The sequence below is a fragment of the Nilaparvata lugens genome, chromosome 12 (assembly GCF_014356525.2).
Source record: "Nilaparvata lugens isolate BPH chromosome 12, ASM1435652v1, whole genome shotgun sequence".
In the NCBI taxonomy this organism is placed as follows: Eukaryota; Metazoa; Arthropoda; class Insecta; order Hemiptera; family Delphacidae; genus Nilaparvata; species Nilaparvata lugens.
The window spans coordinates 8,512,819-8,540,550 of NC_052515.1; the positions used below are offsets into that span (position 1 = coordinate 8,512,819).

Genomic DNA, 27,732 nt, shown 5'->3' on the forward strand with positions numbered 1-27,732 from the left:
TTGTCTCCATGAATTAGGAAATGAAGAAGTAAATAATTTTATATTTTCCTCGCATACCAGACCTGCATATTAATTATTATCCTATTTCTACTTATTACATATTTCATCTCCTTCATCAAAATTTCTTTATTTACTTCCCGTTTTTTGAGACTAGTTTAATCCTAAACAAAGACAACCGAATGAGACTTCAGCAACTGGCTGAAACAACCAGGAAATACATCCAAATGAAACATCAGGAACTGACTTCTTGGATATTCAGTTTGTGACTAGTTTCTGAATCTTTGTTAACATCCTATGTTAGTTTATCATAGCAAATATATTTTATATTGAATGTTAATATCCTCTATCAACATTTATTCACTTCGCTTTCATTCCAGACCCACTTAATCCTGAAGTGATATTTTCAATTGCCTTTGTTGTTTTTCCACACCAAATTTCCATAATTTTCCTCATTCTAGACCCGCATAATCCTGAACAAGGCAGACCAAGTGAAACCAGAAGAACTGATGCGTGTGCAAGGCACACTGATCTGGAACATCAGTCCGCTGATGTCAAGCAGTGAGCCACCCGTCATGTACTCGACATCACTCTGGTCGCTGCCATACGAGGCGGGCGCACCGATTCGGCTGCTGCACGCACAGGAGCGCGCCTTCCTGAGAGATTTCCGCGAGGCCATCGACAAGCGTGTCGAGAACAAGATCGCTAGCGCTAGGCGGTTTGCCGTGAGTATTTCAAGAAACACAGATTCCTAGTGCAATAGGTAGTTTTCCGGGAGTTAGCTTCTAGTCTTAATTTGCTTTGAAGAAGATTTCAACATATAAATTTGTTATATTCACTCTTCTTTTCAGGGCTACTGATTGTTAAAATACAATAAAATTATCAAGTACCCTTTATTTTATTTCAACACTACTAGGTTCAACCCTTCAAAGACACTTGAAAATGGCTTTTGAAGAGTTGAAACTAGTAGGTGTTGCAATAAGGGTACTTGATGATTTTTATTGTGTTTCAATTTGTTATGAAACTAATAGTATTCATACAGTAAAGTATTTTTCCATAGTAACGGCCATGGCGGAAAAATGATTCCAATCGTCAAACTGTCTCTACAGTAACTGTAATCTAAACTAGCCAATTTTTGTTGATTTTAATTCAATTTTTGCGAGGTATAAACGAAATATCAGAAGAATGCAGATTTTGACAACCCCTCAACAAAAACTCATTCCACAATCACTATTATTTTGAAGAGTTGGTTCACATAAGTAATCAATTGAATAAGTAAGAATTACTAGTAGGCTACTATTTTTGTTTTCTTTGAGACACGTCTAGTTCCGGGTATCACATTATCACAGTCCCATTTTCAAGTAGCCCTATTAAAATAAATGAGAAGTATTTCTATTTTGTCCATGGACTAGATAAATGAAATATCTATTTTGTTTAAAATGAGTAATAATTAATATAAGTCAAAGAGGCAGACCAAGGAATCATTGGCTGGATGAAGTGGAGGCAGATATTAGATTGATACCCTTTTTATTTAAAACATTTCAACGACTAGTTTCGGCCTAGAAAGTCAGAGGTTGGAAGCAGAAGGCAGGTGACCGTTTGGTATGGAGGCGAATAGTTGAAGAGACTAAAGCTCACGCTGAGCTGTAACTCAGCGAAAGAAGAAGAGAATAATTAAAAAATTCTAATACATTATTTTAATAGGGCTACTAAAATTGTTTAATTATTATATTAATTACTAGTACCTTCTTCAAACTTTTTTATATAAACACAACTAGTTTCGAGCACGCATGCGCATGACACATGAGTAATTTTGAAACTTGAAAATGGCATGAGTGTTCGAAACTAGTTGTGTTTATATAAAAAAGTGTAAAGAGTGTACTAGTAGTAATTAAAAGAAATATATACGTTTTTCTTACTCAATCCTAATCCATCAATCTATCTGTATCTGTTAGGTGCGAGTCCGCAACCACGCGAAAATGGTCGACTGCTACCTGACCACGTTCTACAACCACAAGACCTTCTTCGGCAACAAGAAGAAGGTGGCCGACGACATAATCGAGCACCCGCAGAACTACCACATCTACGAGGGCCTCAGCACCCTCACCAACATATCGCGCTACGACCTGCCCGACCCCGACGTGTACCGCGACTTCTTCCGACTCAACCCCATCTACGAGTTCCAGCAGCTGGCCACCACCTGCACCTACTTCCGGGGATGTCCGATTAACAGACTGGACATCGCGATCGCATACGACCTGCCCGAGCTGGTCGGCAAGTACAAGAAGTCGGCAGAACATGTGCTGGCTTCGGTGGCGGCAGCCAAGACCAAAAGTTGAGTTTTCGGGCAACTGAGTTGACGGTCCGTCGGACAAATCGATATGACACCCAAATAGAACAAATTGGATTGTCAGACAAATGGAACATCAGATCCGTCGGGCAATTTTGTTCGTCTGACTAGATGGTCGATAGGACAAATTCGTCTGACTGAATGGTCTACAGCACACATTTTAGGACTCAATGGTCTGTTGTACAGATTTTCTTGATCAAAAATGGTCTGTCGGACTGATTTGTCTGAACAAATAGTGTGTCAGACTAATTTGTTTGACGGATCAGTTGTTCAATTTGTTCAACAGATCAATTTGTCCAACGGATCGGTTGTCTGACTTGTTCGACAGACCAATTTGTCCGACAGATCTGTTTGATTTACCAATTTGTTCGACAGACCACTTTGTCGGATGGATCGGTTGTTTGTTTTTTCTGACATTGGAAGATTTGTCTGACGGACTTTTGGAAGGATTTGTTCGACGGACCGTATGTTCTGACAATTCTCAAAAAAGGGCGACTTCACTCTGTAATCACACACTTTGGTTTTGAATGGAAAGTAAAATTTGGTAAATTTTCAACATAATTTTGCATGAATATTCACAGCTACAAATAACTTTGACAAGAACTTGAACATGACACTTCTATTTCACTTTTATCAGGGACATTCAATTATAATAATACACAGCTGTTGATAATGCTAATATTAAAATGAATATGAGATAATAGGGAAAGAGTAAGAGAAATTGCAGGGAAATTTTTACCAAAGAACAAGATTACTTGATAAAATTACAACGTTTTAAACTGAATATTGTAGATAATTTATTCATTTCAAAACTTCAAGACTTGGATTTCTAGCCCAATGGCCAATTAGCCCTGAACAGGGCTCTTAAAGCTATCACTGAGGCTAGAAAATTCAATTGACAGAGTAACGACCATTTATTAGATTTATTTTAAATTAAAGAAACTGTTGAGTTATAAGAATCATATTTGGCCTAACTAAACATGAAAATATCAATCATTCAATAGCAACGTGTGATTACAGACAAGTCACCCAAAAACATAAATTTTAAATTATTAGTGTCTTGAAGACTATTGAAATTTTGTGTTCATTACAATAATTCATGAATGAATTAATAAAAAATTAATATAACCTATTTGAAATTTGTTTAAAAACGTCAGCAGAACTGTGGATATCACATAAACAGGTACCGTACATGATTTGTAATTGGGAAGTAAAAATGTAGAATACATAAATTATAGAACAAGTGATGAACACTTAGAACACAAGGAAAAGTATGACATTATTCGGCCCAAGGCCAGAAAATGATGTCACAAAAAAAAACGTTGAATATTGTAATGGTCGATCGAAATATTAGAAGTCGATTACAATTCGAAAAGATTGAATTAGAAAGAAATTAAAAAATGTGAAAAATACAAAAAAAGAATTACAAGTAGTAAGATACTTGAGAATATAAGTAGGAAACTCCGAATAATTGCTTAGCAATTTTTAGTTCTACTTAGCAGAGCAGAGAATATTGTCGAATTAAGATTTTAAAATTGGAACAAAAACAAACCGGAATTTGATAGTCTATTGCAGTGACTTGAAAAAAACTATTTAAAAACTCTTCAGGACTCAGTGTAGCTTTTATTTATTCTTTTAGAAAGGATCTACATAACAACTTGTAGAGAATATTTAGGGGAAAATACTTGTTATCTAGTCAATAATGTATTATTTATTCAATTTGTTGTTTTTTTTTTAATTACAACAAAATACTTTGCAAACTTGAGAGTGAAACTATAAATTATATTCAAACCCTTTTCCCTGATTTTATTTCCTCGTGTCCTTCCTATGTTGTTTTGGAGCTACCAAGTTTTCATTATTTACTATTACATTATTGATAGAGTTTAATAGAATATCATTCTATAAAATTCTCGATTTATTTATATTGTATTTATTTTATCGGCTGTGTATACTTTACACAATTAATGTATATTCATTATTTATGTATACTTTGTGAAAACAATAAAAATTGAACTGTAATAAGGGCTTTGTTTATTTGCCAGTTCCTATCTGCATCATTATCATACATCAACATCAACATATTATGCCAATAAAAACAAGATTGACACTGAGATATTGAAGGTTAAAGAAGTTAAACATTATTAAGTTGAAACATTATTGGTTATGTCCAATGGGATAAGGAGTTGTCAAAAGAAGTAGAAGTTCGTAGAGGGGTAAGACAGGGCTGTGTGTTGTCACCAACATTATTCAATTTATATTCAGAAGCTATCCTCTCTGAGGCTCTTGATGGATACACATGTGGACTGGTTGTCAACGGTGAAGTTGTGAATAATCTCAGGTATGCGGATGACACAGTGTTGTTGGCTGGAAGTGCAGATGATCTCCAACTGCTGTTGAACCATGTGAATACAACCAGCAATAAGTATGGATTGTGTATGAATGTACGCAAAACAAAGTTCATGGTTGTTAGCAGAGAACGTGTTGAGGCAACAGTGAGAATTGCTGGTAAGTTGGTGGAACGTGTACAAAGCTTCAAATATCTTGGATGTTGTGTCAATGAGAAATGGAGCTTCGACCAGGAAGTAAGGAGTAGGATTGAGCAGGCAAGGGCAGCATTTTTCAGAATGAGAGGGGTATTATGCAATCGGAACCTTGCTCTCAAGACTAGAATTCGTTTGTTGAAGTGCTACATCATTCCAGTGTTGTTGTATGGGCATGAGGGATGGACATTAACGAAAGCATTGGAGGCAAAGCTGCAGGCGTTTGAACTGTGGTTGTATCGGCGCATTCTTCGTATTTCATGGACAGAAAGGGTGAGGAATTCTGAGGTATTGGAACGAATTGGGACTACAGTGGAGGCTCTTTACTGTATTAAGAGTCAGAAGCTTCAGTATTTTGGACATGTGATGCGCAATGAGAAGTACAGATTCCTGCAGTTGATAATGGAGGGCAAGATTGAAGGAAGACGCCGGCCTGGAAGAAGGAAAACATCCTGGTTAAAGAACCTGAGAGAGTGGTTCAACATTGACTCAACATCTCTGTTCCGAGCTGCAGTCAATAGAATCCAAATTGCATTGATGATCGCCAATCTCCGTCGCGGAGCCGGCATATAGAAGAAGAAGAAGAAAGAAGGTGTTTATATTGAGGTTGGAGCTACACATCAATTGAATAAATCTTGTTCTAGGGTAAAAATCATAATAGTGATGCAATGAGAATGCATAGTTCAAATATATACATAGTTCATAGAATGCAATAGTTCTGTATTTTATTGACTTACGATATTGACAAGTCCAAATACCCCTTTTATAGGAGGTCAGTGGATGAAATAATAATGAATAAATGAATAAATAAATAAAAATGGTGGTGGAGCATGATACTATACTTTATCAGCGATGAGGATGGGTATCTTGGGTTCGAAACAGAAATATTTTAAAATTGTAATAAAACTACCAGTTTGACATGAGTTGTCAGATTTTACAGTTTGCCCACAAAGTTTTGCCACACAGAGATCGATCTGCGATCCAGGTATCTAAGATATTTAAGATATGCGATGTAGGACATAGACTGCGGTCATGTAAGGACATAACCAATAGGATCGCAGATCACTCTCAGTATGGCCGGGCCCAAACCTTTTTCGTCTTATTGGAACATCCTACCATAGAGAAAAGATGACATAAGAAGGTATCTCATGGTATAGAGCGTTTATGTTCAAATGGTTATCAAACATTATTTTTTTGATTATATATTCTGTGGCTATGCTATGGTAGACCAAAAAGCTATCTGCGCATGCACAGACGGTTCATCCTATCAAGCAATGAGTCCTCTTCGATGTGGTACATTTTGAATGCACCGCGCGGTCACAGTGCGAAGCAGGATTTATGCACCGGTAACTGTATTTTGGAACATCTACTATCAAAATGGTAATTTTCAAAATAGTAATTTTTATCGTAACTTTTTATCGGTGAATTGTTCCAGTCACAATTCACCGTGTTTCCAGAACGAAGACATAGGGCCCGTTCTGTGTGCATAGAATGTGGTGAATTGTCCGATTCACAATTTACCAGGTAGAATTTAGTTCAGCGTCCCATGGGAAGAATTTTGACAGATTCTGTACCATAAACCAGTTCCAGTTCCAAGTTCCTGCCCCACAGTCGAAGCGTGGTAAATAAATTGTTCCAACGAGGTACAGTTCCAACTATCCGAGCTCTCATTGGTCGATTCAATTTTGTTGTCTGCTTGCTTCTCAGCGGCTGCGCATGCGCTGATAGCTTGCTTACCTTAGCATAGCCATATGCATAACCAACAAAATTATGTTTAATAAATGAATTTTATGTTTCGTTAGATGAAAGATGTATTGCAGGTGTGGAGAAATTACTATGAAAAGGCATTTCAGGAGGAGGTAAGACCTATTGATGGTGCTAATGAAGAAGATCAAGTAGAAGAGCAAATGCAGATAACCTTTCAAGAAGTTCAAAATGCCATAGAGTGCATGAAATTGGGAAAAGCAGCTGGATATGATGGTATAACACCCGAACTCATTAAATATGGAGGGGAAAGAGTAGCTAACTGGATATGGAAGTTGTGTAAAGATGTCTGGCAGTATGCCAAAATTCCATCAGAATGGGAGAAAAATGTGATTGTTCCCATACATAAAAAAGGTAGTTCAGTTCAATGTGAGAACTACAGAGCCATATGCTTATCATCAGTAGTATTGAAGATCTATTCCCGGATACTAGAAAGACGACTTAGAGTAGAGGTGGAGGAGGGACTGGAGGAGGAACAGGCGGCGTTTAGAAGAGATCGTCAGACCAGTGATCATATATTTACTATCAGACAAGTCATGGACAAAAGACTGAGCCGCGCTGGTGACACCTACTTGGCCTTCCTGGATTTGGAAGCAGCATTTGATACTGTTCCTAGAGAGTACCTGTGGTCAGCCTTGAGGGAGGCGGGGGCATCTTATGAAATAATGAAAAGGATCAAGAGCCTGTACAAGAATGTAACCGGAGTTGTGAGAATAGGAGGTGCTGTGTCCGGAGAGTTTAAAATGGATAAAGGCGTCAAGCAGGGAGACAGCCTCAGCCCTCTGTTATTCATAGTGCTGATGGACCAAATATTGAAAATATGTAAAAGAAGAACAAGTAGAAGTAAAGTCGGAAATCATCAGCTCCGTCCTGTGTATGTTCAAGCACTTATCTATGCGGATGACATTGCATTGATATCAACAAACAAACGAGACCTTCAGAATTCTGTCACGGAATGGTGTAGTGCAATAAGAGACAAGGGAATGATAGTAAATACAGATAAGAGTAAGGTAATGGTGATATCTAAGATGCAGGGAAATGCAGAAATGGAAATAAAGTGGAATGGAAAATCTATGGAAAGAGTGAATAACTTAGAATATTTGGGAACGGTCATCTCCACAGATGGAAAGGTTGATGAAGAAATCAATAATAGGGTAAGGAAAGCTAACCAGGTATACTACCAAATAAGCAGGACACTACTTGGGAAAAGAGAGATAAGCCAGGGAACAAAAATGAAAATCTATGAAGCAGTTTTTAAGCCCATCCTAATGTATGGAACAGAATGCCTGACACTCCTAGATAAACATAAAAGTAGAATTACCTCCTCAGAAATGAGATATTTAAGAAAAGTCGTTGGAAAGACAAGGAGAGACAGAGTGAGAAATGGAGTGATCAGAGATACTCTAAAGGAGGAAGAGCTGATCATTTCTGTCCAACGAAAAGCTTTAGGTTGGTATGGACATGTCACACGAATGAGGGAGGAAAGGAAAGCAAGGATGGTAATGGAAGCAAGACCGGAGGGACGTCGAGGCAGGGGACGACCACGGATGGAATGGAGCGAGTATGTGGCGAGTATCGCGGCTGGAAAGGGAAAGACAATGACGGACGTTAGGAGGATGGCCCAGGATAGAGTGCAATATAAGAAATGGCTGGAGGCACCCGACGCTTAGCGGCATAAGGGGAAGGAAAAGAAGAAGAAGAAGAAGAAGAAGATGTTTCGTTAAATGAATTTTTCTCTATAGAAAATTTTAGAGTCATGGAATGAAAGAAATGCACACTTTTCTATACGGTAAGTTTGTAAAACAGCCTTTCTTTTTCACGCAGCTAGTGAACGATACATTTTGGTGTAAATCAACTTTATATGTGCGCGCCAAAAGCTTGAACCAACGATTTTGAAATGGCGTTCCATGGGAACATTTTGCACATTTTGTCACGTGATGGAACAATTTACGATTGTAACTGGAACAATTTACTGTACACAGAACGTACACATAGTAATGGATGAATAAAATTTCACCACTCAAACTATGCAAGAACTAAGGGTAAAGTTTTGAGTACTCACGTTGGGCGTGACCTCTCTGAGCCACTCATCAGCCTCCTCATCCATGTCGATCTTGCAGGCCTGCCTGAGGTCATGTGCCGCCTTCTCCCATTGGCCGAGTAGGCGGTGGGCACGCCCTCTGTATTTGTATGCGGCCGCCTGGTTGCTGTTGATGAGCAGGGCGCGGTCGCAGTCCCTGATACACGCGTTCGGCTGAGACATCTTCAGGCAACATTGGCCGCGTTTTGCGTACATCGCTGCTATATCTGCACACACATAACGTATGATAATTCATGAATATACAGGTACTAGTGACCCCCTGGGTTGGAGAAATCGCTCATGAGTTGTTGCATTGATCTTTGAAATCCGCAACTTGTAATTATACAGGATTGGTGAGAGGAAACAGCTAAATATTTCTTTTACAAGGATAATTTTACATGAGGATCTTTTTGAATTAAAAAAAAAAATACTTTTCTGTATAGACATACGTTAACGAAAGCGAGTTAATGTAAAAGTTGTAGATTAAATATGTTGTATAATAATCAGTTGGAATCATATGGGAGTGGCCGTAGTCGAGTGGATCAGATGCTGGCTTCATGATTCAGAGGCCCGGGTTCAAATCCCGGCCCGGGCAAGATATTTATCTCGGGTCACTCCCGTGTTTCGGATGGACACGTTAAGCCGTCGGTCCCGGCTGCCTAAAAAGCAGTCGTTAGGTCATGGCAGAGGCCCTGAAATTGATCAGTTGCGACCTGAAAACTCTGACACCAGACCTGAGCCAGCCAGGTCACTCGATATTACTATTATTATTAGTTGGAATCATGAGTCAGCACGTAAAGGACAGTCTGTGTGATAACTCCCAAATAGCATCAGCTTTTTTACAAGGATGGGAAAATTATAGCTTGCTATTAATTCAAGCTGACTAAATGCTAAGTCAAAACAATTTTTTTCTTATGCACTTTCATTGTTATTTTTATATCCTGAAAGAGAACGAAGGAGTGAGTAAATTTGAAGTGAGTGAGTAAAAAGGGTGAAGGAGTGAATCAATTCAAAATTTGAAGCTGATTGATCAATTCTTCAAAAGTTATTGTAGACATACAAACAAACCCACAGACGGACAACGACTTTGGCTTGGAGTCGAAAGTAGGAACTCGTTAACGCTCGTGCGAAAATGTATAGAAGAATATCTGTAAGACCTACTGATCATAGGTAACGAGCTATAATAGATACAATACCTACTCATAGATATAATACAAAAAACAGAGGAGACTATGGTACACTATACCACAGAACAGCTTTCTTTGAAAAAGATATGGGCCTTTAATTTTATAATTAATTAGAAAACTTTCTACTCATTTGAAAAATTGTGAATATGTTTTTGAGAAGGAGCAGAAAAGCTATTTCATGGAAGAATATGTTAGTAAAGAGGGTTCCTTTGTGTGATTTTTTTCTTCTTTTTTAAGGTGTGTGTGTAATAAATTTTGACAATCCTACACTCTGATAAGAGTCTCTGGAATGTTTTAAAAAGAAACAGGCAGACAAACATTCTATGATATTTAGACACAGAAAATTTGTGGAATTTCTCCTTTTTACTTATTGTTACTTACACGTTTATATTCGAACACCTGGGGAGGGATTTCCCTTCATCTGTCTGCATACGTCCGTCTTATACTGCGTGCGTTCGCCTTAAGGGATGACAATTTGGGTAAAAATGAATTTATAAAAAGAGTTGTACTCACTAGGATTCGCCTCAATCGCCTTTGTGTAGCAGTCGAACGCTTTCTGGTATTCGCCATCCTGATAAGCTCTGATAGCATCTCCTTTATGTTGCTCGAATTTTTCAAAATTTTCTTCGGAAACTTCAAGGTCACAGTTGTACTCTGGGAGGGGGGTGGTCACTACATCTGGGTTCTCTGTTTTGATAGAAATAAAAAGTTCAAGATAAAACTGAAAATTATTCCAAAACAGAACAGAGTATTCCAAAATCGTACAACATTGACTATATAGTTATTGAAACACAATGTGCCGGTCGCACAAAAGCCGGTTAAATTTTAACCGTGATTAATTCCATGAATTAGAGCGATAATATTTTCTCAACTTAAGGTATTCTTGTTTTATCTCTTCAGAGAGATTTGTTTTAACCAATTGGAGAAGTCATCTTTTCAAAAAGACCTTTTCTGATTGGCTCTCGTGAAATTAATCACGTTGAAATCTAACCGGCTATTGTGCAACCGGGTCAATAAATGTTATCAAGTAACCTCTTATTTAGCCACAACACAACTAGTTTTAACTCTTAGAGAGCCAAAGTGATTAGGCCTACACTTGAAAATGACTCTTGAAGAGTTAAAATTAGTTGTAATAAAATAAAAGGGAACTTGATAACGTTCATTTTGTTTCAATAATTTCAGTAGCACTAAAAAGAAAAATGAATAGGTACTATTAAGGCTGTGGAAAGGCTAGAAATAAACTTTCTACTGGTGATATTTTTCAAAGTTTTTCGATTCGTATATCATCAAGCTATCAAAATGAAAAAGTTTTCTCAGGAAAACATTTTTTTCCGATCATTACTTTTTCAGATATGAGCGCCTAAAGTTTAAATTTTTGGGACAGAACATTTCAAATTCGGTAAGAGGAATTACCTCCATGGTATTTGGAGGATTGAATCTTCATGATATTGTTGATCTGGTAAAACTAAAATTTTCTGAAAGTATCAATTTTTGATCAAGTTATTCAATTTACCAAAAATGGCATAAAATAACTCAACAAAAAGTTATTTTTGGTCATTTTTAGTAAATTCAATAACTTTCTCAAAAATTGATATTTCCAGAAAACTTTTGTTTTACTAGATCAACAATACCATGGAGAATCGATCCTCTAAATCTCATGGATTAATCTCTTACCGAATTCGAAATGTTCTGTCCGAAAAATTAAAACTTTAGGCGCTCATATCTCAAAAAGTAATGATCGGAAAAAAATGTTTTCCTGAGAAAACTTTTTCATTTTGATAGCTTGATGATATACAAGTCGAAAAACTTTAAAAAATATCACCAGTAGAAAGTTTATTTTTAGCCTTTGCACAGCCTTAAGTTATACATACAATGATAGCTACATGATCTGTAATTGTATTAATAAATAAATGAACATACATTCAATTTCATATCCAATACATTCAATTTCAATGAACATACTTCAATTTTAATTTTAGGAATCATCTGTAATCGCATAGAATGGATAGAAAGCGCAGTGTTTTCTGTTCTTTCGTTGCAAGGGTAAAGCCCCGTTAGAACTCATAGGAGAAATATATCTCGGTACCTGACACGTACACTAATGATGATATGTGAGAATCCAGCTCCAGACTAGTTTCAATATAGAATAGAATATATTATTTCTCATGAACAACAGTTCAATATTACAAGAAATAACACAACAAAGATGTTAAGTTATTAGCCAAATTTATCAAATGATAGGGCTTAAACATATACAAAGAAATATTTCTCATTTACACATCGCCATATGCAATCATTCGAGAAAATAATAATATAACCAAAAGTCATTAGCCACATTTAACAACTACTTCTGCTCAAAAAACTAATATTAGAAATTCATATTTCTTTGAAAAAACGAAACAATACATATAATAATTCTATGTTACACAATTGTTATATATTACTACTTAATTATATTGAGTTTTGTTGGGCTGCAATTTCATATCATCAGATCTAACCTGACACTAAAATATCGATACTAAAATGAACCTTTCTTCAAAAACCTATTCAAGATCTCACATTGAAATTGCCTTTTCAAAGCTATGAAACCGTACAAAACAATACTACAGAAAAGTGTCTTAAATTTGTAACATTTGGTAAAGTTTATTAGGTAGTAGCCTAAGAAGTGTTAGTATGAAGTAGTGGCTTCATTTGGAGATTTACCTTTTGCTTCAAATTGAAAATTGTAACTGAATATTAAACATATATTCGATGATGGATTCAAAGAATATTTCAAAGATTACACGATGAATTGGTGCAACAAATAAATTTATTGTAAATCTTCAATTGCAACTGGTTTGAACGATTACAAGAGACGTGATGAAACGAAAATAAAAATTTGGTCTGACAATCATGAAAGGAAATTAGGTAGTTGAATGGCAATGCTGACATAGACAAATTTAATTGGCATTTCTGACAAAAGGTGCCGGTTAAATTTCAATCATCATTAATTTCACGAGAATCAATCAAAGAAAGTCTTTGGTCCTAGTGAAATTAATCTTTAAATTAAATTGAAATTTAACCGGCTTTTTCGCAACCTGATGAAAGTGTTTGATTTTGCGCTGAGAATAGAATACCCTTGTCAGTGACCCAAGTGAAGTTAGGTTAGACTTCATTTAGGGCAAAAAGGCAGAAATTCATTGTCACATACTGAGTTTCAATGCTCATTCCGGGTCGTTTAGGTGGATACTATAGAACTAGAAGTACGGCAAGAAAGTGAGAAAGTGATATCCCAACTCTCTTGAGGAAAGACATTTATTCGACTTTGTTGTGGGCGGGGCTAGCAGAGAAATTCTATTCCCAACACACACGGACAGAGTTGAAATTCGGAAAAAATTGGGAAAGGAGATAGGAAATGAATACGAAACAACTGTTTATAAAATTTGACAAATACATATTATTTTTATTTACATTTATACACTTACATAGGAAATAACATACTAATCATGTAATTTTTTATATAGGTTTTATTATTTTTATTTACATATCACTTACATAGAAAATAACAGACTCAATCATGCAAATGTTTTTATAAAACTTCTGTACACGAAAAACTATGCTTTTCAACCATGCAGATGAGAACGTTTGAATTGTTTAAAGAAGGAATGCAATATACACTTCTTAATACAATATAATAGGAATATTCTAAACGAATTAAATATAAAAAGTTTCGTATGTATGGATTACATACTTCTACTCAGTACTGTTTTTGCAACAATATAGGTTCCGGTTTGTTGTAAATAATTTGCTGTAATTAATTGTTTTGATTTTAATTTAATTATACGCATAGACAATACTCAGGGTCTCTCTCTATTCTTATTCTATGGTATAAGCGAACACATGCATTCCATGAAAAATATTATTACATAATAATTACATTCTTAGACAACTCAATTTGTCTAAGTTTTTACAGTTTTGTTTGCTTGACAAACAAAAACTATTGAAATAGTGAATGTTTTTTAAAAACATAATTGGATGACATCAAAATTAACACATACATACCGTACTCAACTAATAACTCATATAAAGTAAAAATATGGTTATCATTTATTGAAATGCGATCTTATCCGTAATTAAAAGTCACATTTTCATTATTCAATACAATTAAATAAATAATAATTAATGATTAATTAAATAATATAATTATAATTAAATACATACTAGACATATAAATTTTGAGAAATGTCTCTCTATTATGGCCCGGCCACACAGAGAGCGATCTGCGATCCTTCAAGTATCTACTATATCTAGGATATAGAAGCCTATAGGATCGCAGATAGTTCTCTATGTGGCAGACTATTAAGGTGAAATAAATAAGGTTTTATAATTACTAAACATACTCGGCATGGAAACAGTCGAGGGAAAAGAACATTACACTACTTGAAAGTAGATTGTATCATTACAGATTTGTTTGTGACTCTTCTTAACCCGTTTCATAGATCGTTCCGCACTTTTCCTGGATATAACGTTCACTGCCTCAGGATGCCTGTAAATGTAATGAAACATGATCAAACAATGCTTTACTTTAAGATTTAACACATTACAATCAAACGAAACAAGTTTTACAGCCAAACGCTGTAAAAAAGCTTTTGGATTTTAAAGCAGCCTTCATCAAAAAATCACCTACCGGTTTCATCAATAACAAAATCAGTGGTAACTGGCAACAGGCAAATGGATAAATGCACCCGAGAAATAATTTACTTCAATTTAGAAATAATATAATCTTTTAACAACACCTATTTCTTCGTAACAACCACATTGTATTTTCAATTTTTAAACTATATTAGTTTATTATTCCAATTTCATTTAGACTTCTCTTACACTTGGAATTTCCATTTTAACAACAATTTTCAGTTTAACAAGAATCTTCAATTTATTTACAACAATATTGTCGGCTAGGGTAGGTACAAGTTTTCATTGCATGTTAATAGTAAGCGATTTTAGGTCTTTCAAACAATAAAATAACGTTACATTACCCTCTAAAGGTGGTTCACCAACCACTAAAACTGCCATATCTCAGTTAATATTAGTCCAATTTTAAAAACATCTGGTATCAATCGATAGGCAATTTAATTTACTAAAAAAAGTTTTTCTTGTAAAGTTTTTGTAAAACCATCGCTTTCTGAGTTATTCAAGAAACAATATTTTGAATAGCTGCTTTTGTTTTATGGATTTGAAAAATCATCATAATTTTTTGTAGCTTTGTCTAGTTGTGATGAATGATTGTGCAAAGTTTCAATTTTGTATGTTTAACCATTTTTAGAAAAAATATAAGTGAAAAAACAAAGTGACCGCTGTGTGAGTAACTGAAGACTTCCGGACAGTTTAAATATGCTTCTTACCCAGGAACAATGCCCTAGAGTATTGGTAGGAAGTTCGTCAATACCCTGTAGATAAATATCACCATAAAGAAACAATAGCGTAAGTAGATATCCCATGGTATAGGGCGTTTATGTCGCAACTTTTACTGTTATCCCAAGCCGATTACTGTCGATTTTTACTGTTTTGACCGGGTAAGAGTGTATGAATGGCACAATATGAGAGACTACCAGCATCATAAAGCTTCACGGGATAGAACTACGTGGACTATCGGCTTGAGATAACAGTAAAAGTTGCGACATAAACTCCCTATACCATGGGATATCTATTTATGCTATTGTTTCTCTATGATATCACCAAGCCTCACCAAAAGCAAAAACTGTATGAAGAGTAGATGAAATGTGAAATACCTCATTGCTTCGTCATCGAATATCTTTTGCAGACTGATTCTCTCTGTTTTGGCCCTCCGCTTCAATCGCGACAGAAAAGAAATCTGAGTCGCCCTAGTGGTGTCTCTTTCGTGGTTGTGTTTCGGGCTTTTCTCAGAGAGGATGATCGGGTCACCATTCGCTAATCCCATCCTCGCCCTCGCCTTACAGCCGTACTGTTTACGAACGCAGACCAGGTATCTGTATGGGACAAAGCAAATCAAATACTACAAAGCTCAACGACTTTGGATTACCACAAGGTACCGTCTTGTCCCCGATTTTATTTCTACTTTATATCAACGACATCTTTAAACTAAATATTGATAGTTCGAAATAAAATTCCTTTGCTGACGATACGGCTGTAATAGTTAAGGACCGCTCATGGTTAGAGACGTTACTCGAGAGCGGAAAGAGTAATATCCATTGTTAAACAATGACTTGATATTAATACATTGAGTATAAATACATCAAAAACTAAATATATTACATTTTCTCCTACAATAGTTGGTCAACTAAATGATACTATGAATTTAAAAATACATACAAATTGTGATTTTGAGAAATGGAAGAATTGTGTATGCCCTCAACTAAAAAATGAAAAATCTATAAAGTATCTGGGCATCATGGTTGATTGTAACCTTAAGTGGGAGCCTCATATAGAATATATTGTAAACGCTTAAAATTTATTTCCTTTATCTTTTATAAAGTCCGTAAAATATTAGACATTAAATTACTTAGGGTCCTTTACTTTGCCTATGTTCAATCGGTGCTGCAATATGGGTTAGTGGTATGGGGAGGAGCGTATGATGTTTTCATGAATAAAATTTTTAAATTTCAAAAAATGATAATAAAAGCAATTCTTAATAAGCCAAGGGCTTTTTCTAGTAGTGAAACATTTGCCGAATTTAAAGTGATGACAGTACGTCAAATTCTATAAAGAAACTTCTCTACTATGCATGGATGAGGAAGGATGAATTACAGTGAATAATAACGTTCTATGTATAACCTGAGAGTTACATCTCATAACATTTATAATATTAACTATTCAGATTTGACAATAGTGCGAAGACAATTGGGGTATCTTAGCTCAAAAATAATAAATATCATGCCAAATGCATTGTCAGAATCTCTTTCTAATAGGGGTAGACAGAGGATGGAACAGATAAATAAGTGGGTGATACAAAAAATTTTTTTCGACATCAGTCAAATATTATAATTACTAGTAATTTGTTGTTAACTTCGATTTTTTGTAGCTTTGATTATTAGTAAATTTTTATATTGTCTAAACAGCTGATACTCTCACTCAGCGGTCAGGGTTTTGCCCTTGCAGGGTGGTGCCATGTAATTTTAATTTATTTGTAAAATAGCATAATATTATAATCTAGAATATTTCTTTTGTAAGTTTTTATTTTGTTTTTATGGGCAATAAAGATGTTTGAAAAAAAAAATAACACCACGCCTCACCAAAAGGCAAAAATCTGGTGTGGCACACTCACACAACTTTCTTTGTCGTTATGAAAATTGATCACCTGACGCTAATGTTAACGCGCATCTCAAGTCTACTATTCAAAGATCTGTGCCAGCTGGTGACAAGACAATAACGCTGGAGACACATGAAGTCTGCTATCTCTACATAGTGAATGATTTCATAGAATCAACAGTTGCCAACAGTTTGCAATTGAATAATCACATTTTATCGAAGTTCGAGCTTATTTTCAATTTTAGGTGAAAATGTTACTGAACATTAATTGTAGAGACTTTCATGCTCAATCTTTTCCACTTGAAATTTTTTGTTCAAGTTGTATTTGAAGCCTGATAATTGGAAATCTAAAATCAAACTTTGCATGGATGGGGCGGAGCTCCTGAAATTTTTACATGTATGGGACTTGTGGCAGTTGATAGAGCTTATCAATATTACTATTTTAGATATAAATTTAATCAAAATCGTTGGAGCCGTTTTCAAGAAAATCGCGAAAAACCCTGTTTTCGACAACATTTTCGCCATTTCAGCCGCCATCTTGAATTGTATTTGATCGAAATTGTTCGTGTCGGATCCTTATATTGTAAGGACCTTAAGTTCCAAATTTCAAGTCATTCCGTTAATTGGGAGATGAGATATCGTGTACACAGACGCACATAAACTCCCTATACCATGGGATATCTATTTATGCTATTGTTTCTCTATGATATCACCAAGCCTCACCAAAAGCAAAAACTGTATGAAGAGTAGATGAAATGGGAAATACCTCATAGCTTCGTCATCGAATATCTTTTGCAGACTGATTCTCTCTGTTTTGGCCCTCCGCTTCAATCGCGACAGAAAAGAAATCTGAGTCGCCCTAGTGGTGTCTCTCTCATGGTTGTGTTTCGGGCTTTTCTCAGAGAGGATGATCGGGTCACCATTCGCTAATCCCATCCTCGCCCTCGCCTTACAGCCGTACTGTTTACGAACGCAGACCAGGTATCTGTATGGGACAAAGCAGATCAAATATGTAATGATACAATTTATCAATAACATCGTCTATATTGAGTATCAGTATATAATTTTATTGTGCATTACTTTCCTTGCCTTGCCCTATTACCATAGGTAAGGAAAGTATTGCTTTCCAAAAAAAATTAAGGTACCCCTATTTCTAAATTTCTATAGGTTTCAAGGTCCCCTGAGTCCAAAAAATTGTAGTGATACAATTTATCAATAACATCGTCTATATTGAGTATCAGTATATAATTTTATTTCGTATTACTTTCCTTGCCTTGCCCTATTACCATAGGTAAGGAAAGTATTGCTTTCCAAAAAAAATTAAGGTACACCTATTTCTAAATATCTATAGGTTTCAAGGTTCCCTGAGTCCAAGAAAGTGGTTTTTGGGTATTGGTCTGTGTGTGTGTGTGTGTGTGTGTGTGTGTGTGGTGTGTGTGGTGTGTGTGGTGTGTGTGTGTGTGTGTGTATGAGTGTAGTATGTGTGTCTGTGTACACGATATATCATCTCCCAATTAACGGAATGACTTGAAATTTGGAGCTTAAGGTCCTTCCCCTATACGGATCCAACACGAACAATTTCGACCAAATGCAATTCAAGATGGCAGCTAAAATGGCGAAAATGTCAAAAACAGGGTTTTTTTGCGATTTTCTCAAAAACGTCTCCAACGATTTTGATCAAATTTATACCTGGAATAGTCATTGATAAGCTCAATCAACTGCCACAAGTCCCATATATGTAAACATTTCAGGAGCTCCGCCGCATCTATGCAAAGTTTGATTTTAGGTTCCCAATTATCAGGCTTTTCAGATACAATTTGAACAAAAAATCTCAAGTGTAAAAGAACATAATAATCTCTACAAGTAATGTTCAGTAATATTTTCATCTAAATTTGAAAAGAAACTCGAAATTCGAGAAAATGTGATTATTCAATTGCAAACTGTTGGCAACTGTAAATTTATTCTATTAAATCATTCATTATGAAGAGATAGCAGAGCTCGTGTGTCTGCAGCGTTATTGTCCTGTCACCAGCTGGCTCAAATCTTTGAATAGTAGACTTGAGATGCGTGTAAACACTAGCGTCAGTTGATCAATTTTCATAATGGCAAGGAAAGTTGTGTGAGTGCGCCACGCCAGATTTTTTTATATTTCTATGAGTATTTCTATAGGTACAAGTAATAGTATAAATAAATAGTATAAGTAAATAGGACGAAGCAGATCGAATACGTAATGATACAATCCATCAATAACTTTTTAACTCAAGGGCCGGTTACCGAGCTCGGGATTTTAACAGCTATACTTCAAACAGCTGGAGTCAGAAAATTGGCTTTCCGAAACAGGGCGTAGTCTACGTTTACACCAACTTATCTACTTAACTACTTACCTGCTTAATCCTCATGGATTCTATTAGATTGAACATTATGTGTTTGTCAAGTTCCGTTCAATCTAATAGAATCTATTAGTATTAAGTTATTAACATTTTGTTGATAACTTTGGTGTAAACGCAGCTTAAGTCTACGCTGAAATTACATTTCGAAAAACTAGAAAATTGAACAAAAAATAAAATAAAGAGGAAATATTGTAACGTTTCAGCTATTATGAATGTATTTATGTATTTATGAATGTTTCAAAAATGGGAAAAACGTCTCCAATTATAGAAATGAGAAGATTATCATAAAAACTGCGACTACGCCGTAAATACTAGCTAAACCCCGAGCTCGGAGACAAGCCCTTAATGTCACAGGCCTATATTACCACCTTCCAAGCGGTGGAAAATGAAGAGTGGTAACTATGTTGGTCAACATGTAGTTTAGTTCAGCAAATAAAGTGCCGGTTGCACAAAAACCGGTTAAATTTTAATCCTGATTAATTTCACGAGAACCAATCAGAGAAGACTTTTTCGAAAAATAGGCTTCTTTGATTAGTTTATTTATTTATCTAGCTATGTATTATCACACTTATATGAGGAGGCACAACAGGCTTATGCCCAAAACTCACCCTCTTCAAATTTATACTACAGTCCAAATCAAAATATTGGTTAAGCTATTATCACTCATAAAAATAACAATTTACACTTCAAAAAACAAAGAAATTTTCAATTAAAAATACAGGGTAACACAGAATAACGGGAACTTTTAAAAACGCCATAAAACATTAGTGGGAAGGGCAAAAATGATTTTATTCAAACTAATGTAAAGTTCAAGACTTGCCATTTGAGAATTAATTATAACATCTATCACGTTTTAACAATTACTTCTTCAAGATGGCTTCCTCCTGCACGAATACACTCTTGAAATCTGTGTTGAGATTCCTTAACTACTGCTGCAACATTTCAGCTGGGATATTGTTAATTTCATTTTGAATTGTCTTTTATGATTCAACCACAGTTATTGGTCAAGTTGTGAAAACTTTGATTTGAGATAGCTCCACAATCGGAAAATCGCAGGTGGACAGGACAAATCATGGGACCAGAAAACGCAGATGTTGCAGCGTTGAGGAATCGTCAACACAGATTTCAATCTTAAAAAGTAATTGTCAAAAAGTGATAGATGTTATTGATAATTTAAGTGCTTTCTTGTAAAAATGAAAAAAAAATGAAAATTCTCAAATGGTAAGTCTTGAACATTAGTTTGAATAGAATACATTTTTGCCCTTCCCACTAATGTTTAGCGTTTTTAAAAGTTCCCGTTATTCTGTGTCACCCTGTAGTTATGATAAATAACTAAATTTCACAGAATTATAAACAATTATTCCAAAAACTTAAATTTTTAATAAAACTGGAAAATTTCGAACCAAAAACGTGAGATTAATCAGGATTAAAATTTAACCGGCACAAAGAATCTTAAGTCTTGAAACTGAACTGACTTGCAAAATGTGAAATTACCTTGCTTCGGCCTTCTCCCAGGACACATGATAGAAGTAGCCATCACCGTCGCCGTATATACAGCTGCCCTCCCTGACACCCGGCAGTCTCACAGAGGGTCGCCGCTTCAAAAGCTCGTCAGCATCTGAGGCAGCTATCACCTGCCCCGTGTCTCTCTGTGATATTTGCTGCTGCAAAAGCTCGTCAGCATCCGAGGCCGCTATCACCTGCCCCGTGTCTCTCTGTGATATTTGCTGCTGCAAAAGCTCTTCCACAGTTGAAGCCGCTATTACCACCTCCATATCACTCTGTAGAAGCTCTTCGGCATCTGATGCTGCTATCACTATCTCAGTGTAACTTTCTGAAGGTCGCCATAGCACAAGCTCTCCGGAATCTGAAGGAGTGACTGCCACCTCTGTATCTCTCTGTGGCAAAATCTCTTCAGCATTTGAATCTGCTACTACCATCTCCGTATCTCTCTGTGGCAAAATCTCTTCAGCATTTGAATCTGCTACTACCATCTCCGTATCTCTCTGTGGCAAAATCTCTTCAGCATTTGAATCGGCTACTACCATCTCCGTATCTCTCTGTGACAAAATCTCTTCAGCATTTGAATCTGCTACTACCATCTCCGTATCTCTCTGTGGCAAAATCTCTTCAGCATTTGAATCTGCTACTACCATCTCCGTATCTCTCTGTGACAAAATCTCTTCAGCATTTGAATCTGCTACTACCATCTCCGTATCTCTCTGTGACAAAATCTCTTCAGCATCTGAAGCTACCATCTCTGTATCTCTCTGTAACGTTGTATGCTGCAAAATATCACCAGGTACAACCACCTCCTCCGTACCTCTTTGTGACGCTTGCCTCTGCATAATCTCATCGGCACTTAAAATTCTGATTACCACCTCCTGTTGTTCAGCATGTGGTTCTTCCATCTCGGCAACTTTAAAAAACAAGAAAACATCGTCATTCAAACACAACAGCAAAGTAAATACTAATAATTACAGTGGTATAATCATAAATCCATTCATAATTGAAGGGGTATGGATAAAGGTGATAAGAAACATTTTGAAAGTTTCGAGTTAAAGGTCTTCAAAGTTTTTAAATTGGAGATTTTTTAATCAAAGATTCAATTATTTTTTGCGAATGATATTCACATGAGCTTTTTCTTGGGCGTGGGTGATGAAAAGTGAGATGGTGATTTGATAAGATGAAAAAACGTCCATGCCTACCTGCGGAATTCAACCCACGACCAGGTAGCGCTAGCAGACTGAAGGGTGTATCGCCTAGTGAATAGTGAATAGTAGAAATAAAATTCCCAAGTTCTAATGGGGCTATTCATACTCGCTCTGTCGGGCTGAATAGGAATAGTCGAACTCATGAGATTTTTATTTTTACTGTTTGCGAATCAAGCTTTAGTCGTCCTGGCTATTCTGACCGGATAAAATTTAATTAAAATGGTGAATATTAAATCGTAAAATATATATACTGAATATGTTCCTCCTATGAGTAAAAATCTTCACAAGTTTCCAAAAACAATTTCTTATCACCTTTATCCTCTTCACCTCCATATCATTATATACTTTATTATTATAAAAATATTATTGATTACCCGATGATATCAATTAAATCATAGTTGCCTAATTCAGTAAGGCCTATTAGCATGTTTAAATTCAATTGAACAGAAAATTTCATCACGAGGGACCTTCCCGTAAAAGTATCCCCACCAGCAAAAAGGCAAACAAATATACTATTGCTGAACATTTCATGTGAATTTAAGTAATTTTGATTTGAAACACTATAACAATAAAATAATTGATGAGAATTCTTACAATTCAAAATTATAAGCCAACTTTGTATTTGAGATTCCCAAGTGTGACAAAATTCGAAAGAATTATACAAAAATTCAGATATTATATTTTTTGGTTTTAAAGATTTTCGAATACTTCAGACATATTAAACACCTTAGAAGCTCGGTCAGAAATATTACAGTCTACAATGCAATAATATATTCTCAAGTAGTGGGCACAGTTTGTTTTACAAATTTAATGAACTAAATTTAAGAAGAGGAAAAGTTTTAGACTAAAACCTGTGTCTTTATTTTCAATATTGTAATGTTTTCGACCTGATGAATGATGGTAGAACAATATAATATATAATTAGAAGACGGTTGTGTTTTCCACTCACCTTAAATGTAGAAATGTAGACCAAAGTATTCGGTGTTGAAAATTGAAATAGAAAAAATATCGCACATATTATTGAAGTACGGTTTTATAAAAGAGCGCACTGTAACACATGATTCTGGCTAGAGTACCAAACCGTAGGTAAATAGCTCCAAAAAAGGTTTTATTTTATTTCGGATGGATCTTTGACCAAGATATTCTATTATTAGCGCCAGTGGACTGGCGATGGGACACTTTGTCTATGCTAGAAATGCCGTTCAAATTTGTTTATTCTGACATTGATAATTTGATTGTATGGTAAGAGATGTTGGTATCTCTCCATAATTGAAATAATAAGGATACCACAAATATTATTGGCGACATAAACGTCTTTGGCCCATTTGCGCAAAAGCCGGTTAAACTTTAACCGTGATTAATTTCACGAGGAGCAATCAAAAATCAAATTAACCGTTTCCACGACGTAATCTTCATCCCTCCAGCCTATTATTTTTATAATAATAAAGTATATAATAATAAGGCATGTTATTATGTAATAAATATACTATAGACAGTATTATACCTCAGTGTGTACAGGATGGCTTTTTTGAAAAGACAGCTTCTCTGATTGGTTCTCGTAGAATTAACCACGATTCAAATTTTGTGCAACCGGCACTTATTCTTTTAATTATGGTAGCATTGCCATTCAACTAATTTCCTTTCATGACTCCCATGATTTTCAGACCATATGTTTATTTTCGTTTCATCACGTCTCTTGTAATCACTTGAACAATATTGCTAGGTACTATTGAATAATAATTATGTGTAGTATTGAACCGGTTTCATCGCTTTGAAAAGGAAATTTTTTTGTGAGATGTTGAATTGTTTGCTGAAGAAAACCATTTGAGGAAAACATTTTTAGTATCAATAATTTAATAACATTGATAGGGTAGATCAGATGAAAACTACAGTATCAGTATAGCTATATCATTTGTAATATTGTATTAATAAACGAATAAATTAAACCTACAGCCCATCAAAATACTCAGGTAAAACTAGTCTTATTGTTTTGTATTATAAGCGCTGAATACTATCATTTCTTGTAATTAATTGAATAGAATTATTTTCAAATAAAATTGCCAAGGTCTAGTCAAATTCCAGGTAGGCTAGTCTCAATATAACCTTAAAATTTTAAAAATAATACAGATCTATCATTAAGAATAGAAAAACTAATAAAGATTTATCTATAAAAAAGCAAAATATTTGTCAGTCTGAGTAGAAAAGCAATCAAGGCCTTTTGGACTGTGAATGCCTTTAAAGGTGATTTCCTGTATATAGTAGAGTGTAGAGAATAAACTAAGGGCCAATGCACATGAGGCGTTTTTCATTCGAGTCGGCATGGCAGAATTCTCTTAGATTAGTTGATTTCCAAATGCCAACCTAATCGGCAGATAAAACGCCTCATTTGGCTTGGTCCTAAGCCTAGAACATTGCAGACTTACCGAAATAGTAGTCTACAGATACTGGGTCAAGTAGTTTTATAGTTTTTGTGATATAGGTACAAGTAGTAGGCTATATTGGAACGAATGGAAGTTGGGTCAAACGGACCCCCGCTATAGCCCACTTAGACTGGGTATCTTTTTAAATATTGAAACATAGTTATATCCAAATTAAAGCAAACTTTCTCAATATTTATCGAAGCAGAAAGAACTACAAAATTATTTTAAAATAAATTGAGTTTGCCAATTCGAGTAAAAACAATCTCCAGTCTAGAAAATGGCACAAACACTTACAATAAGTAAAAAGTAATAATAGAAAATTGAAAACATACCAATAACTCCACTATTATCCAGTTCTAGATCACTTTCTTCGCTTTCTGGTTCAGCAGGTGTTTCATCAGGTTTTTTCGCATCCCCAGAAGGAGCAGTAGAAGGAGAAGATTTTGGAGGTGGCTGACTCTCCTTGGACGGTGGTGGAATTTTACCTCCAAATGACTCGATGAACTCCTTGAAAAAACTGAGTTTTGGGTTGTGCAAGATGTCGGGGTTGGCTTTCACCAAACTGATGAACATTTTTAGCTGCATAACAGCTTGGGCTGGCAAATCCATTTCTGTGAAAAGCAAGAACGTTTGTCGTAGAAACATTCTAAACAAAGGATACTAGCCTAATCCTTTTCATGTACAAGAACTAGGTAATAATATGGACTTTGATAGAAAAATAGTTAATAACTATATTTTAATTTTAAACAACAAAAGCTGAATATGGCATTACCTTTACTTAACCATCAGAAACTTAAATTCTCAAAGATCCAAAAAAGTTAGGTTAACTTAGTAATATTTTCACGTTACGTTATATTATTATTTGTAGTTTTATACTATGTCTTATGTATAGTAAAAAATGAATTATTAAATTAAAAAGCTTGAAGCACACAGTGAACGAATAAAAAGACTTACGAAATTATTTCTGAAATAATTTTGAATTGGGAAGCATCATACAAGATCATGTAGGCTATATTGACGGATATAAGGTTATCAAATTTCTAAGTAGATAATATACTAGCGATACTATGCCTATTTTAACAACTGTACAGTGTTTAATTTATTGTAAATTTCATTTTATCATAAGAACTGAATAGGCTATACGTGCGTTGTCAAGCATCTACAATGGGGTTTCAGTTTCACTGCAGTACCCTTGTAAACATTCAGTTATTCAAATTAACTTTCATAAAATCTTTCTATATCAATTGATTTAAATTTAAAATGAATAATTTATTGTGCTTACCTGCAGTTTATTATTTTTTTAAATACCAAACAAATGTCTAAATTTATGGAAAACGCCGCTAATGTTGATTTGGTTAGGACCTTGCGTGATACAACAAAATAATTCGAAAATAAGCGCTGCGTTGCGGCGAAAACATGAAGCTGAATCACTGTGGCTGAATGATCGATCAATATGGTCGATATGGAAGGTGAATCGATATTGATAGCGCGTGCTTTGAAAAGAGCGTATTGTAATTTATTGATATTTGAATTTTTGACTTTATTTTCTTTTAAATTTAACCTCAAATCTATCACATTCAATGAAAACACACAATAGACATTCAAATACAAAAATATTAAAAACTTCTCGGTGGATTGTGCTTAATAGAATAAAAGGAAAAAACCGCATATAGCAAACTATGGTTTTTCATTTATGGCTGGTAGAGGGTACCGTTAAAAGTAAGGAATGAAGGGTAAAGATAAGTGGAAAAATGAGGAATTCGAAGAAAAGAGAAAGAGAAGGAACATCAGCAAAATTAGTAAGCGAGACTACTTTTTACAAAAATATAAGCTACTTGGAGAAATATCATTGCATATATTTAAATTAATTTATTGACTAAAATCTTCATATAAATTTATGCTAACGAGGTGGGTAAAAATTTCTTCGAAATATTTTTTAAGTGAGGAATTTTTCATAATCACAATTAGACTGAATACATGAGTTTAGATTCACAATAAAAGTGTCATAGATGAGATTAAAATTTTGGGGTATAACAAGTTTTTGACAAAATCATTGTAACACATAGGGAACGGAAATATAATCATTTTTATAAGATGTCTCAAGCAAAAACATCCCAGAGTTGAATACAAAGAGGGAAGGGGAGATCCTTAGAGGCAATGTATCCCACCTTATAAATGGAAGAATGTTAAACTTCGTTTTTAAAACACTTATGAATTGAAAATGCACTTTCTACAGTCTGATGACGACCCACACCAGGTCGAAACGATCGTTACTACCAATAGGAAGTGCATTTTCACTTTATAAGTGTTTTGAAAATTCAAGTTTTATTTATTTCATTAGTGGAAAAGTATGGATATGCAACAGAGGAAAGAATGTAACGTTTTTCAGGATAGAGTACTATAAAAATACGTCCTTTATGTTTCACAATGCTTCAAATGTTATACAGTTATGATAAAGGAGAAAATCAATACATTATTTTTGATTGATTGATATAGTAATATATACTACTAGTATATAGGAGGTCCTGGTATACCATGACGTCGGATTATCTAATTGTGCTTTTAGACTGTCAGAATTATCTTACTTGAATTTCAAAATCGACTTTGAATTTTGTAACGTCAAGTTACATTCTTTGTGTACAGTAATATTGTTTACTTTTTAACTTGACGTTGTCTTTGTTCAACGAATTCTATGAGAATAAAATTCCATTTCTTCACGAGAGAACACACGCTAAGTAGTAAAAATAATACATTGAAACATATAAAAAGATATCTTGTAAAAAATTAATTAAAAAATCAATATTATCTTGCACTTTTACAACAATACACATTGTTTCCTTGTTTGACGGACGCGTTTCGTGGCACTGAGTCACATCCTCAGCGTACAAGTAGTAGTTAGGTACTGAAAAACAACAACCTTACAAATCCTCAGTACCTATAGCTATTCCTTATTGTTCGCTGAGGTTGTGGCTCAGTGCCACGAAACGCGTCCGTCAAACAAGAAAACCAAGAGTATTGTTGTAA

The 27,732-nt window shown here is 35.1% G+C and overlaps 2 protein-coding genes across 3 annotated transcripts in view; one reads left to right on the forward strand and one right to left on the reverse strand.

Moving 5' to 3' along the window:
• LOC111057082 (sarcalumenin) overlaps window positions 1-4,083 on the forward strand; it is a 35,106-nt gene extending 31,023 nt beyond the window's left edge. For both annotated transcript variants that reach the window (XM_022344510.2, XM_039438867.1), the window contains 2 exons: window positions 459-722; window positions 1,953-4,083. In XM_022344510.2, the coding sequence (XP_022200202.2) occupies window positions 459-722; window positions 1,953-2,336 (648 nt within the window). In that variant the 3' untranslated portion in view covers window positions 2,337-4,083. The remainder of the gene's footprint in view (window positions 1-458; window positions 723-1,952) is intronic.
• LOC111057083 overlaps window positions 1-26,140 on the reverse strand; it is a 66,960-nt gene extending 40,820 nt beyond the window's left edge. Inside the window, exons 1-7 of the mRNA XM_039439444.1 lie at window positions 25,991-26,140; window positions 25,041-25,319; window positions 21,069-21,993; window positions 17,951-18,169; window positions 14,332-14,443; window positions 10,432-10,639; window positions 8,714-8,958 (exon numbers count right to left, since the gene is read on the reverse strand). Coding sequence (XP_039295378.1) covers window positions 8,714-8,958; window positions 10,432-10,639; window positions 14,332-14,443; window positions 17,951-18,169; window positions 21,069-21,993; window positions 25,041-25,317 — 1,986 coding nt within the window. The 5' untranslated portion in view covers window positions 25,318-25,319; window positions 25,991-26,140. The remainder of the gene's footprint in view (window positions 1-8,713; window positions 8,959-10,431; window positions 10,640-14,331; window positions 14,444-17,950; window positions 18,170-21,068; window positions 21,994-25,040; window positions 25,320-25,990) is intronic.
• Window positions 26,141-27,732: the final 1,592 nt, after the last annotated feature.